This window comes from Chelonia mydas, chromosome 5 (genome assembly GCF_015237465.2).
Source record: "Chelonia mydas isolate rCheMyd1 chromosome 5, rCheMyd1.pri.v2, whole genome shotgun sequence".
Classification (NCBI taxonomy): Eukaryota; Metazoa; Chordata; order Testudines; family Cheloniidae; genus Chelonia; species Chelonia mydas.
The window spans coordinates 47,905,319-47,920,792 of record NC_051245.2 but is presented as its reverse complement, the minus strand read 5'-3'; the positions used below and the strand labels follow the sequence as shown (position 1 = coordinate 47,920,792).

Here is a 15,474-nt window from a genome sequence, read left to right as displayed (position 1 = left end):
ATAGAAATGGAGGTGGATATTTTTTGGAGTTTTTAAAATTAAATAGGCAGCTAGTATTGTTTTTAAAATTATTATGAAGAACAAGTTTAAGCTTTGTTGTAACATGCGTTGTTTGCCTGGACTGCTCAAGACTTGAATGCTTGTGTAGGAGGAACTCTTTGACTTGGCTTCTTAAATACCTTCATGCTGTTTCACATCTGATACTCCTTGATGAAACATAGGAGCCTTGTCTTATAATAGGCTTATTCAAAGTGATACAAGCTACGAAAGTGAAATCTTGGAAGACTGTTGCCGTTTTCATAATGTAATAAAAATACTGTAATGATAAATAATAATAAATAGTGTGTAATAAGCATGTCATAAAAACAAATTTTATATTTCCAAGATCACTGCTTTTATAATTTATACTCCGGTAAAGGAGAGAATCCCTGGAAATATTCATTTTTAGGAGGGGGTTCGCGAGACTTGACATTTTAGTGAAAGGGGTTCACAAGTTGTTAAAGTTTGGGAACCACTGATCTACAGGCTTAGCAAGTGCAGAATGACAGCTGAATTGGCTTTTAGTAAACTGAAGGGATGCTGACATTGCTTACTGACAAGACTGTATCTCATTGAGAAAAGTAGTCCAATGGTTATAGCTGCCTGCCATGTCCTGCATAACATCTGTGAAGTAAACGGGAAGAAGTTGCCACAGGATAGAGGGTGAAGGTGGAACAGCTGTTTGCTGAGTTTGAACAGCCACAGAGTGGCTCAATGGTTTAGGGAGGCTTTGAAAGAGCACTTTAACAGTGAGCCATAGTAATGTGTTGTAGTGTACTATGCTCTACCTGGCCCTGCAGTTTGGGGGCCTGTTAGGAATTATGTGGCGCTTGATGCTCATCTATGAATATAACACTGTCAATGTATCTATTAATTTTGTGGTGCTTGTTGTAGATTTATGATTATATCCTTGCATGTGTCACTCATCCTATGAGTTCTGTCAAAGTATACTAGTACAGCTAAGTGGGTGCTTTCACTACTACCAGGCATTCTGCAGCATATATTGGGAACTAATAGCAATTAATTGTTTTACAAACAATAGAGTTTTATTGAGTCATGAAAATACTTTAAAAATTCTGTGCAAGTTAAAAAAAAATACATTAAAACTTTAATAAATTTATATCACAGAGTTTAGAGAAGGGGAAGGAACATTCATGTCCATTTTAGCTACACATACATTAGTCATGGCTCTCACAGGTCAGTGTGTGTGAAGCTGTGGTTGTCCTTAGTGTGGAATGGTAGGGACAGGGGTGCCATGTAGAATAGTGGAGGGAGGCATGTAAAGAGGTGCTATACTGCAGTTCTCCATGGCCTGCAAAGGGAGGTGAACCTGACATTGAATCTGTAGGTCCACAAGAGTCTGCAGCATCTGCATTTGCTGCCAGAGAAGCCCCATTATGTCCTGATGCAGCTTCCTGGCCTCTTCCTGCTGGGACTCCTGGACCTTTCTCCTCTCTGTTCTTTCCTTCTCCGTAGTCTGCATGATTCATCCTCCAGGCCCTCTCTTCATGCTTTGATACAGCACTGGGTTGCAGGATCTTGGCTGAACAGGTCATCCTGAGTCTGCTTCTTTCCCCTCCTTATCTGGCTCAAGTGTTGTCATAAATATAAAGGGAAGGGTAACCACCTTGCTGTATACAGTGCTATAAAATCCCTCCTGGCCAGAGGCAACATCCTGTTACCTGTAAAGGGTTAAGAAGCTCAGCTAACCTGGCTGGCACCTGACCCAAAGGACCAATAAGGGAACAAGATACTTTCAAATCTTGGGGGAGGGGGCAGAAGGCTTTTGTTTGTGCTCTTTGTTTACACATGTTTGTTCTCTCTTGGGACTGAGAGAGGCCAGACAGAAATCCATCTTCTCCAATCCATCCTAATCCAAGTCTCCAGTATTGCAACCAGTATAGGTAAACCAAGCAAGGCGGATTAGTTTATCTTTTGTTTTATGTGAATTTTCCCTGTGTTAAGAAGGAGGTTTATTCCTATTTTCTGTAACTTTAAGGTTTTGCCCAGAGGGGGATTCTCTGTGTTTTGAATCTGAATACCCTGTAAAGTATTTTAAATCCTGATTTTACAGAGATGATTCTTTTACCTTTTAATTAAAATTCTTCTTTTAAGAACCTGATTGCTTTTTCATTGTTCTTAAGACCCAAGGGTTTGAGTCTGTGTTCACTTGTACAAATTGGAGAGGATTATTATCAAGCCTTCTCCAGGAAAGAGGGTGTAGGGCCTGGGGGGATATTTTGGGGGAAGACGTCTCCAAGTGGGCTCTTTCCCTGTTCTTTGTTTAAAATGCTTGGTGGTGGCAGCATATTGTTCAAGGCCAAGGCAAAGTTTGTACGTTGGGGAAGTTTTAACCTAAGCTGGTAAGAATAAGCTTAGGGGATCTGTCATGCTGGTCCCCACATCTGTACCCTAGAGTTCAGAGTGGGGAAGGAACCTTGACAAGTGTGAAGGGAGAACCCCTCCAGGCCACAACGGCAGCAGCTATAGATAAACCAGCTATGGATAAACCATTGTCAGCACAGGCACAACGAAAAGCAAAAGTTAAGATTCAGAACTCCCTTCTTTTGCTCCCACAAAGTTTTAAACAAGACTTGACACTTCTGCTTGGGATGACTTGTGCACGGCACCGCTCACAGCACCTGCAGGGTGAATAGGGCCCGCAAGATGTGAGAGAAATGAGGAGGAAATTGCTTGGTTGCATGAAACTATGAATATAGGGCAATGGCACTGGATATTGGCACCATTGTCCCGCAGGTGGTGGTGATTTTAGCTGATATCTCACTCATGACGGTAGCAAATACATAGAAAGCACAGCAGCTGCTGGCATCTCACAGCTGCCCGCACCTGTATGCTGCTAGTCTGTTGACTGCAACCGGGCCTGCCAAAGTTATCAGCGACTGGCGCAGGGAAAGCGTCTTATTGCGGAGACAGAAAATACACATTTAGCGACATGTTAGGACAATTCTGTCTGTGGCTTATTAAAAGTAATCGTGGCGACCAGCAACCCTTGTGAAGCAAGCTGTTCTTCTCTTTTAGGAAATGCATCTTCATCTAAATTTCCTCCCTCAGACGTTGCAGACATTTGTTATTGTTTGCTGCTTTCAGATCCCTTTCCTGTGCTTTTTTTGAAGCTATTGTACAGTGGCTTTTTCTTGGCTTGTTACTTTCTATTGATTATTTAAAAAATAAAACAAAAAGGGTGGCTATCTCTGGGACTTATATTTCTTCGATCTTGCACAATTGTACTAGAGCAGTGGTTCCCAAACTGGGGTTCGTGAAATGTTACAGGGGGTTCTCATGGAAAAATTCCCGAATGGTGGACAGAGCTGTCCCTAGGAACCCTGGGCAGCATGAGGCTAGCAGCCCGGAGCCCCTGGACTTCCAAGAGCTAAGCAGATCAAAGCAAGCATATCTATCACACTGAGGAGATTTAAACTTCAAGACTCCGTATAAGAAATAGAAATGGAGGTGGATATTTTTTGGTGTTTTTAAAATTAAATAGGCAGCTAGTATTGTTTTTAAAATTATTATGAAGAAAAATTTTAAGCTTTGTTGTAACATGCGTTGTTTGCCTGGACTGCTCAAGACCTGAATGCTTGTGTAGGAGGAACTCTTTGAGCTGGCTTCTTAAATACCTTCATGCTGTTTCACATCTGATACTGCTTGATGAAACATAGGAGCCTTGTCTTATAATAGGCTTATTCAAAGTGATACAAGCTACGAAAGTGAAATCTTGGAAGACTGTTGCCGTTTTCATAATTTAATAAAAATAGTGTAATGATAAATAATTAATAATAAATAGTATGTAATAAGCATGCCATAAAAACAAATTTTATATTTCCAAGATCACTGCTTTTATAATTTATACTCCGGTAAAGGAGGGAATCCCTGGAAATATTCATTTTTAGGAGGGGGCTCATGAGACTTGACATTTTAGTGAAAGGGGTTCACAAGTTGTTAAAGTTTGGGAACCACTGTACTAGAGGGAGATATTAGTGCTTTTTTTGGTCAACCAAGTGTTAACAATAAGATTGTTTCATTTGAAGAAAATTCTGAAATAAATTAGCATAAAATAAATTTCAGAATGCAGACATTTTTTATTTTTAATAGAATGTGCTCATGAATATTAAAATATACTGGTTGATTGGCCTACTTATTTTGACACACTTATTTATGCTTGGTTAAAAGTTGGATATTCTTCTGTAGGTATGAACTGCGATTACAGGAATTAGTTAAAATATTTTTAAAAATTAATCCTATCCATTACAGTTTGATAAATATAGTATTGCCTTCTGAACAGGGATGGATAATAGCAGATTTTTATTTGAACTACTGTTTTGTTGTAGAGCTGAAAAATAACCAGTAAACTTTTAAAATCTGAAATATATATTAGTAGGCTTATTGGCTGTTAGAACACTGCTGGGTGTATACAAAGTTATATTCCCTTTTCAGGGACAGATGACTGTGTATGCAAAGTTTGACAAAGATACTTACCTCCGAGAAGATGCTGAATGTTACTTTGTTTACAATGGATCCACTCAGAGACACATAACGTTTGCGGAGCGAATTAATGATAGTGCTCTTCAGTCCATCATTCCAGGTGAGCACTGTTGTTATATCATGTTTTTATTTCTCTGTCCCACTCCCACTTTCCTTTTTGATGTGAATTAAAATCTGATAGTTTGACATAGTTGTGTTTTCTTATTAAGTTTTTATAATGGGAAACATGGTACGGTGAGGTGGGCTTTGGGGATGAGTTTGTGTGGTTAGTCTTGTTTCTGCCCTCTTGTGCTTTTTGCAACACTATATATTGTTTGCAATGGGGGAGCAGTACAGTGCATGTGGTCTTCAGATGTGACTTGATGATTAAGCCTCTGTGGTGTCTACAAAACAAGCCAAGTCTTAGCTCAGGCCTTTTGCTACTGGACTTCTGAAGCCTGCAGAACCCCTCTGTGTCAGTCTGTGGGCCATCCCAGGATGTAGTGGTTAAGATCGTCCAGTTCTTCAATTTTGGCTTGATCTGGGGATTTTACTGAGAACTGTGGATTTGTCCAGGTCTGGGTTATGTGTGTGCTGCTCTGTGGCTTGCTGGGTATGGGGTTTTGTGGACAATTCCAGCCTGCATCGTATCATTTGACAAATGATATGAAGAGATTATATTATGGGAGGTAGATCCAAGGAGGCAGCGTTCAGGTTAAGTGCCTAGACCTGCCTCTGTATTTTAAGTGCTTGTTTTTATGGCCTTGGCCTTTCAGTGTTGTTTCTTTGGGTTGTGGGGGAAGGCAGAAAAAAGAATGAGAAACACACTTGTCGGTGAGCAAGTAAACCCTCTTGTTTCTGGTGGGGTGAGAAATGCCCATACTTATTTGACTTCTGGAATTGTTGTGGCGCCCATGAATGTAGTGCTACATCAAGACCTGGGTTGGAGTCACCTTGCAGCTAGGGCCACCATCCCTAAGAGCAGGACTGGGGAGCATCACTTCTTAATTCTCTTCTGATTTGAAGTCTTGTAGTAGGAAGTCATCAACACTTGTATTTGGAACATTGCCTAAGCTGATGATGTATGTGGAAGAGGAGTGGGATGCAAACATATGGTACTGGTGCTTCACAATGAAGGGTGTGAACCTGGACTAGCCTGACACCCCATTTACTGCCTTAAAAAGAGATTATCTCCTTGGCTGCTATAATACGGAAACTGATTGGTTTTTAAAAAAATATTATTTGTGAACTTTCTGTTTGTTAGTAAATAGCAGATATAAATACAGTCTTCCAGTGCAGTAGGCTCTGCTTGTTACTTGTTCCTATTTACTTATGCAATAACTAGAGGAGATTTAGATTCTGAAAACAGGCAGTTGATGAAAAGGAAAAATTCTGTGCTGTCCCATGACTGCTTCTTTAATTCACTAAATGGGAAGAGATAATCATGGAATAAAATGGAAGAAATGTCATGTTTTATTCCAGGGTATCAAACTAATTTTTTTATAGAGGAATGAATTTGTTTTTGAACAAGAAATAAAAACATAAGGCCATAAACTACACTCAACCTGCTGTCTATTCTTACAGAAAATAATGGGTGATTTAAAACGAAGATTGAGGGTTGAATAGTCTTTATATTGTAACAAAACTTTACTAAGCAAAGTTGTCAAATAAAAGTACTTTGTATCATTTTATGTTTAAAGACGACTGCTATCACTGTTCCTTGTTTACTTGCCCATTTTCTTGTGTATTTAATTTACCTGATTTGTATGAACAATTGTAGTATGCAGAAATCAGATGCATACCTACATTGTTTTAAAATCTACCCTTTAAAACTGTATCAGTAGGTTTCAGCATTCACTCATGTGAGATGTATAAGAACAGTGCACAGCTCTTGTAGAGATATTTCTAAGACATCACATTTAGATAACTATCTTTGAAACTAACCCTGGGGTTATCAAAAGAGCCTGAGGGAGTTAGGTGTCTAGGACAGTGGGCTCCTAACACAGCTGGGCACCTGTGAAAATTCTAGCCATAAATTGAAAACTTAAAATTGCTTTAAATCCGTGTTGTCAAAAATGTGGTTGCATAAATAGAGACATACATTTGTGGAAAGCTTCTGGGGAGGTTAGTGGGTATAAAATCCATGTTTAAAAAAAAACTCCTGGTGCTCCCACTCCTTGTTCCTCAGGAATCCCTTTTTTGCTGTCATCATTTTTCTTGCTTCTGACCCAAAGAACTGTTTCTGTGGTCGGTGACAGCAGTCACAAATAAAGGGCTGATCTTGCTAGGAGAGCAGAAGGGAGGTATAGAAAAAGTTGCCACTGGGGGCGAGTCACCATCTATACTGGTCCTCCACTGAAAGTTGTGATTTTTCCATTCATATGACTGCTACATCTTTAATTTACATGTCAACATCTGCTACCCTGCAGGTGACATCTGCTGCCCTGTCCATTCACTGCCCTCGGTTCTCTTCCCCCCTCCCTACTCTCACTCACTGTGACCTAGCAGATGTGCTTTGGGCATGGGGTTGGAGGTACCTAGCTGTGCTTGGTCCCAAAATGTGCATGCTGGGATCTGTTCAACTAGCACCCATGCTCAGATGCGGTCTGCCAATGACCACTTACCCATCTCCCACTTTCAATCCTGCTGATGAATACTGAGGACTTTGCAGGGTAGAACCAAGACTGTTAAGGGAATTCTAGGACTCAGATAATTTAAATTTACCATTTCACATCTCTTTTTTCTTTTTTTTTCTTAAATTACTGTAGGTGTTGAAATGCCCTAAGCCACCTCATGCTTTTGAATTGGGGCATTCAGCACTTACTGTAATCTGAGATGTGTTTTTAAGCAGACCATCTTAAAGTACCCAGGACTGGAAAGGCTGGTTTTGAAACCAAATACATCCATATAACTGGGAGGACATTTGTTATCAGTATAGTCAGTTTTAAATTTGTGACCAAATGTGAGTGATAGATTCCCTTTAACAAATGCATTTAAATGGAGGGAAATAAAATAAAGCAATGTCAGATACATTTTCGAAGTATTTCTTAGGTTAAACAAGAGATGAGGGAAGAGCAATATATATTCTAAAAGTAGCTAATGTGTTAATGATTGATCTACGTTATATTTCAGGCCATGGATGCCAAGAAACAGTTTCAGTCTCTGTGTTCATGTACACGAAGGGATATTCACCTGTGACCCTGGGCTGCTGCTCTGTCACTTACAAACAGAATCTGTCTTGCAAGTTATCTCATTTTCTGGTTAGCCACTTTGACTGCGTCACTTCTACTAGTCACCAGACACTACTCAGTAAGTTTGGGCTAACTGTGGAAGACTTGCAGTCACTGGATCATGATATGATGCTGGCCATAGCTCATGAAGAGCTGCCACCTACATGGAACGTCCTTGGAAATTGTTCAGAAGACGGTAGGATTTTTCACTGAAAAGCTTTTTACTGTAATTTCCCTCTACCTGTACAATTCAGACTAGTGTTTGTGACCTTTCATAGCAGATTCTGCATCCCTGTGGTTTTATTTTACTGTTATGATGGGCAACTTACATTTCAGAGAAGGGAAATCAAGGCTTCAGTTTGTTCCTGTATCATCACATTGTTATTGTAATTCAGTCTGTCAAAGAATCTTTTGTACCTTGACTCTCACTGTGAATTTAGTCCTTTTGATGAATAATGCCTGTCTACAACTGATGACAATTTTGGTGCTTCAAAAAAACCTAAGGATTATTATAATGCTTGCTGAGCAGGACCGGCTCTAGGCACCAGCAAAGCAAGCACATGCTTGGGGTGACACAATTCCAGGGGCGGCATCATTCCGGCCATCCTTTTTTTTTTTTTTTTTTTGGCTTATGCAGTTGTGCTCTCGGAGCTTGGGGGAGCAAAAAACCTCGAGCCGGCCCTGGTGCTGAGGAGCGTGAAATTTTTCTTTAGACCCACAAAAAAAAATTATGATGTCATGAAACAGGCAAAAGAATGTCACAGTACAGGAATTCTAACTAGTGACTGTGCATATTGTTTACCACGCTACAGTTAATAGTGATGCCTCACTTAGGATTGCATTGACCCCTTGAAGAATACATATTCTATAAGTTTCAGGGCTACCCTATACAAGATGGACTCCTCATTAATATATTAATATGCTCTGCTAGGGGAGCATGGGATTTTTTAGTGGCCGGTTGTGTGCTGAGAGAACGTAGAATGAAAAATAGCCATGGTACTTTATTTGAGCAGTATTACTAAAACTTTTGTCATGAAATCAGGTGAAATGTCGGTTTCAGGTTTATTTACAAACACACAACTAGGGTTAGGTTTGCTGAGGAGCATGAACTTTTTCTTTAGACCCAGCTGATTTATAGCTTTGCTTGTAAGCCATGTGAAATTTCATGGCTTCACGTGTTTTCCACTGATGATCTGGTACGTTTGGCTGAGTTTTGTTTTGAGTATTTGAAATTGTTCAAAATTTGAGGACAAGCACCCCATGTGAACCTAAGCTGAAAAAAGACATTTGGGAAACACAACCACTGAGTTTCAGCCAGTTATATTTATTGCACTCTCTGGGTGTGAATTGTTTCAAGACTTTTCTAATTCCACTATGTGTGTAGATAGTAGTGGATTTCATACTGCTCTGGGGTGTTCTTTTTGAAAAAAAGTTTTTCAGGAGATTGGAAATCTGTTTTAAAAAATGGTTTTAATTCATAGGATATTTTTCCCTACAAAATTTGATATTAGGGATATACCTGATTAGAGTTTAAAAAAAAAAAAAGTAGAGTGGCTTGTGTGGTGCATTGAATTAGTGCATGCATGTACGGAGAGTTGCTGGCTTAGGCAATAAGAAAGTGTGTGTTCAGTTGTTTCCTTCTCATGTGTAGTAAACATTGGTTCACATCACTAAACTACATTGTAGTTGAGCATAGTTTCTAATCAAGGGCTTGAGCCAAGGCCACATAAGGCCATGGGAATCCTCTCATTACTTCAGTGGGTTTCAGTTTGGGGTCCTAGCGAGGCCCATGTCTAAAGTATCAGTAGGCATAGCTATATTCTGAGGTAGAAAGCCAGGGCTGTGTTGGGACACTTGCATGGCACCTGCCCACACTAAACGTGCTGCAGCTTCAGTTACTTCTACTAGGCCGACTGAGTTTTAAAGTCATAGGGTCATGAGACTGTCTCAGCCAGTATTAGGCACTCCTGTGAAAATAGCAGCTTCCATCTAAATATCACTGGACTCTTCCTTTAATTTTTAATTACTGTCCAGCAAGTTTACTTCAAAATGCTCCTTTCATTCCGAATATTGCACTACTCACTACCAGAAGAGTCTGAAAGGGCTTCACTTTACCTTTTGTTTTCATACCTTTTGCACTTGCTTTCCACTTTGTTTGAGACTGACAAGCCTCAAATGCAGTGATAAAGCTGGGAAATGTGTCCCAACTACTGCATTAAATGTAATTGTTTGAAATATGTGATCACTTTGCCCCAAATGTGTTTCATTATCAGTTATATTGTGTGGATACTTTCTATGTTTTAGATTTTCCTTGTAATCTGTGTTTCTGTTTTAGTCAGTAACTAATGGTCAATAGCTAGTCCAGGGGTGGACAAACTTTTTGGCCTGAGGGCCACATTGGGGTTCCAAAACTGTATGGAGGGCTGGGTAGGGAAGGCGGTGCCTCACCAAACAGCCTGACTCCCGTCCTCTGACTACTTCCATCAGAACCTCCGACCCAGCCAACCCCTTCTGCTCCTTGTCCCCTGACCGCGCCCTCCTGGGACTTCCTGCCCCTTATCCAATCCCCCCCCGTTCCTCGTCCCCTTACCATGCCGCTCAAAGCACCAGGACTGGCAGCCACGCCGCCGCGCAGTGTAGAGCACTGTGGCAGGCTGGAGGCTCTCACAGCTGTGTTGCCCGGCAGGAGCTCGCATCCCCGCTGCCCAGAGCGCTGGTGGCACGGCGAGCTGAGGCTGCAGGGAAGTGGGGACAACAGGGAAGGGGCTGGGGGCTAGCCTCCCCGGCTGGGAGCTCAGGGGCTGGGCCGGACAGTCCCACGGGCCGGAGTTTCCCCACCTCTGAGCTAGTCAATCTTCCTTGAATACCACATGGAAGCATCAGCATGTGCAGGATCCCTCCCACCTGTGCATGGTGAACTGTTCTGAGCACATAACAGCTTTACTTAAAGTTCTGTTCTGACTTCCCGTTTGTTTCTGGGTGCATTTCAAGGCAGTGGTGACAGTCTCTAATGTGGTACTTATCTATCTGTGAAACCACCTCTCACCTTATACCTGTATCATGGTTGTTAAAATTAGCAGTGATTCTCTTTTTGCTGGTTCCTGAATAAAACTCCCCACAATTGGTAGCACGATTGGTGAGGGCCCTCACTTCTATAGTCATGAATGTAGTACTGCAAAGGCTTGAATTGTATTTATTTGGCAAGATAGGGTATATTCTTCTTTATATGTGTGCAAATCTCTTGCCAACACTAATAGGAATTACATACATAAATCAAGAAGAGAATATATCTATTCACTCAGGAAAATGAACTCTGATTACTCTTGTTGATCCCTTCTGATTTGGAGTGTCCTGAGCAGCTTTTCTCACAGTGCCACTGTTCTATACAGCTGTCTCTTGTTTTGTTTTTTTTTGCACCAGGGTATGTACACCAATGTAGCTACAGCTCTGCAAACCCCACATTGTAGGTGCACTGCAATGGTAAGATGGACCTGGCACCAAGGTGACTTGCTCTGCTAACTTACTGGTGTAAATTGCAGCAGTGCAATTCCCGCTTGTACTGTTGCAGTGTCTCTGCATCATGGGCATTTGTATTAGCTACATTGTTGTAGTTATACTGGGTTGCTTTTTCATAACCTATATGAGCTCTCTTATTCTTGACCCTTTTTAGCTCCAATGAAAAATGTCTGAATGGGTCCCTTATTATTCATTATTTGCATTTCATCTGTGCCTGGGGACCCCTCTCCAAACATGGATAATCAGGGTCCCATTGTGCTAGGCTTTGTGTGAACACCCAACCAAAAGGTAGTCCTTGTCCCAAAGAGCATGTAATCAAAATTGTCAGGGAGCATCTCTCTCACACTACTTGACAAGCTTACAAATTCCTCAGCAGCATTTTGTGTGTGTGTGTGCGCGCATAGAATTATAGGACTGGAAGGGACCTTGAGAGGTCATCTAGTCCAGTCCCCTGCACTCATAGCATATCTGCTGATTGACTTCAGTTCTGTCAACTTCTTTGTCTACACTGCATGTTTTTTTTCCTTTTCCCTTCACTGTGTCCTTTTCCTCTCATTTCTATGTGTATGGTTTTATTTTGTTTCTTGTGTTTCTTTTTAAAAATTCTTGTATAACTAATACCTTACCTTTCTCTTATCCCAGGCTGAGAACTGCTAATATACATGATTTGTTCACTAATTGGTTGCTTATCAGTTACTGAAAGAGTACCTACGTTAGGACTACACATTTATCAGACAAAAGAACTGTTTGTTTGAATTGTTAGTTTTCAAAGGGCTGCTGTTATCTATTTCCAGAGTGTTTATTCAAAGAAAATGACTTTAGAATGACATTGATGGAGGAAATTATTCTACCTTATGGTGTTTTTGGACCTCATTTTTTTTAATCAGTATTTAGAGACATATGGTTTGATGGAAATACAGTCAAAAGAATAATTTATTCATAAGAGTTTTGGTATTTGGAACCAGTTCTTGTAATCCCTTTGTAAGGTATAAAATGGGTTGGATAAAGGGAGGAATTGAATTGGCTACTGAGTGTTCTAAACAATCCAGGAATTTAATACAATCACACAGGTCAGAACTTGTTAGCCGCATTATTTAAACTTGAAAAAAGGAACAGTTAATAAAAACATGATCCTTTCAGGAAGCATAAATTATTATTGTAATATGTGGCTGTTTGTACACACAGAAAGCAATGTCACCAGCTACCGACATACATAATACATGAGGGGTCATGATGTTCTGCTTCACAGTCGCAGCCAGAGCTAAGGGAGACTCCATGCATTCAAATACCCCCCCCCTTTTTTTTAAAAATAATATGTAGCCTTTATTTCTGAAAAAGAAACCCTGCAGGATGCTAATCACTAATGTTGACTAAGGCACAGCATTTGTTAGAACTGGCCAAAAAATGAGAAAACGTTTTTCTTTTTGGTCAATTTTTTTTTCAAAAAATTGGATTTTTTCAAGCAGCTCTAGAATTCATATTTTAAAATACTTCCTGCGATAGGTACTTTTTATTCCCTTTATAGAAAACCCCTGTAGAGCAGAATAGAGATTAAGGGCTCTGTAGAAATTGCTGAAAAAAACCTATCAGCCCAAATAGACCCGTCTCATGGGCAAAAATCTGTGGGAGAGGTCTGGGCCAGGCGAGGAAATCTCCGCAAGGATCCCTGCACAGCATGTCCCCTATTTTGTTGGTGGGGTAGAATTTGTGGGGAACAGGCTCTGGGACTCACCCATACATTTTGAAGACCCATGGGTGATGGATGGATGTCCTCAGGGGTCTGCTACAGGGTGGAGTTAAGATTGTCTGGATGACTGTAAATGTGCTATTAATGAAATAATAATTTCTACTTCCTTTGTCACAAACCATAATAATTTTCAAGGTAAATAATGTTCTTTAAAGTTTGGAACCATTAGTAGAAGCAACATAATTTTCTGTTTCTGAATTTTCATGAATGTTATTCACCTTGAAAATCAATTATAGATATAGCAAAGGAAGTATCCTATGCTCATGTTTAATTTTCTAGCATAAACAACATTGATTTCCTGTTTCATAAATATGTCATAATTATTTCTTAGGAATAGCTCTTGTATGAGAAGCTGGTAGAGAATTCATACCCATTGCATTTATCATCTACTTTTCTGAACAGTATTCATTATTTCGTGACATTTTAGATCTTATCTACTTTTCTTTGTTTACTGGCATAATTCTCTTTACTAGTACTTCCTGTGATAGCAGCCATTCCTGATAAATCTCATTTATTCACACCCAGCTTATCCACATTGTATCCTTGCTCTAAATTGAACAAAAAAATTGTGTATATGACTTTTTCGCTTAATTTGTGTTAAAATTTGATATTTTGAGAAAGAAAGGTGGAGGAATTGGCAAAACACATGTATTCTCCTTCACGGATTTGGGAAAATATTGGGAATACTGGATGCATAATTTAGTTAGCATGGAAGACATTTCTGGTATCCCCCACTCCATATCCCACCCCATTTCAGATTTTAAAGGGCTGTTCGAAAAGGGATTGGACATTTGTAGAGATAACAAAAATATTGAGAGTTACAGTTGCTAGTGCTAACAAATTTTGAAACAGGCTTCATATTTCAGTGTTTAAACCAGTCTCTGACTACTGGGGATTAGAGGGTTTCTTGCATCTTCCTCAGAAACATCTGGTACTGACCTCTGATGGCGATGGGCTATTGAACTGGATGAGCCTTGGGTCTGCTCCATTATGGCAGTTTCTATTTCTTCTCGGTATTTGTTTTCGAGATCCTAAACTCTCTGCATTAGGCACATTTTCAGTGCTCAGTAGACAATAACAGCAATAATAATAAGCTAGACAACTTCTGAGTGTTTGGCTACTATAGAAATGGAAGGGAAATATCATTCTGCTAACAGACCCCGTGTTGCCTCACAACTTGTTGGAATTGCCCAAACAAGCAAACATAACTGAAGCTGTGGCTACACTAGAAAAGGTTTGCTGGCATAGTAGCAAACCCTCCTAGTGCAGATGCAACAACCAAGTGCTTTTGCTGATATAGCATATATCTGTTCCCTGAGTGAAATAAACTATACAGGCAAAAGAACTATTATGTTGTATAACTGTAGCTACACTAGTGGCATTTGCTGGGATAGAAATGCCACAGAAATTTTGTACCTGTAACTGACATTGCTATACTGGGAAAAGTTTCTAGGGTAGATTTGGCCTGTGTCTGAAATCCCCTGATGATTGCATGCGGGAGATTTTGTGCTGTGCCTCTATTATCATTAGGGCCCTACCAAATTTGTGGTCCATTTTAGTCATTTCATGGTTGTAGGATTTTTTTAAAGTGTAATTTTCATGATTTCAGCTATTTAAATCTGAAATTTCATAGTGTTGCAATGGTAGGGATTCTGACCGAAAAAGGAGTTATGGAGGGGTTGCAAGGTAATTGTAGGGGGTTGCTGTGCTGCTACCCTTACTTCTGTGCTGCTGGCGGAGGCGCTGCCTTCAGAGCTGGGCAGCTGGAGAGTGGCGGCTGCTGGCCGGGAGCCCAGCTCTGAAGGCAGAGCCACTGCCAGCAGCAGCGCAGAAGTAAGGATGGAATGGTATGATATTGCTAACTTTACTTCTGGGCTGCTGACTGCAGAGCTGGACCCTCAGTCAGTGACTGCTGCTCTCTGGCCGTCCAGCTCTGAAGGCAGCGTAGAAGTGAGGATGGCAACACCGCGACCCTCCTAAAATAACCTTGTGACCCCCTTATCCCCGTAACTCCCATTTGGGTCAGGACGCTCTAATCTGAGAAACGTTGGTCTCCCCCCACCCCCCTGAAATCTGTACAGTATAGGGTAAAACACAAAAGACCAGATTTAATGGGGGGAGAGCAGATTTCACGGTCCGTTTCAGGATTCCTTCCCCACTCTGAACTCTAGGGTACATATGTGGGGACCCGCATGAAAGACTTCCTAAGCTTATTCTTACCAACTTAGGTTAAAAACTTCCCCAACGTGCAAACTTTGCCTTGGCCTTGAACAGTATGCTGCCAGCACCAAGCGTTTTAAACAAAGAACAGGGAAAGAGCCCACTTGGAGACGTCTTTCCCCCAAAATATCCCGCCAAGCCCTACACACCCCCTTTCCTGGGGAGGCTTGAGAATAATATCCTAACCAATTTGTTACAAAATCATCAAAGACCCAAACCCCTGGATCTTGGAACAATGGA

General features: G+C 40.7%; 1 protein-coding gene across 8 annotated transcripts in view; it reads left to right on the top strand.

Moving 5' to 3' along the window:
• ARHGEF28 (Rho guanine nucleotide exchange factor 28) overlaps positions 1-15,474 on the top strand; it is a 191,262-nt gene that overhangs the window by 46,260 nt on the left and 129,528 nt on the right. For 4 of the 8 annotated variants that reach the window (XM_037903025.2, XM_037903026.2, XM_037903033.2 and 1 more), the window contains exon 3: positions 4,495-4,642. In XM_037903025.2, coding sequence (XP_037758953.1) covers positions 4,495-4,642 — 148 coding nt within the window. Of the gene's footprint in view, positions 1-4,494; positions 4,643-7,653; positions 7,948-15,474 lie in introns of those variants that run through there. The other 4 variants (XM_043547016.1, XM_037903021.2, XM_037903022.2 and 1 more) reach the window with 2 other exon arrangements.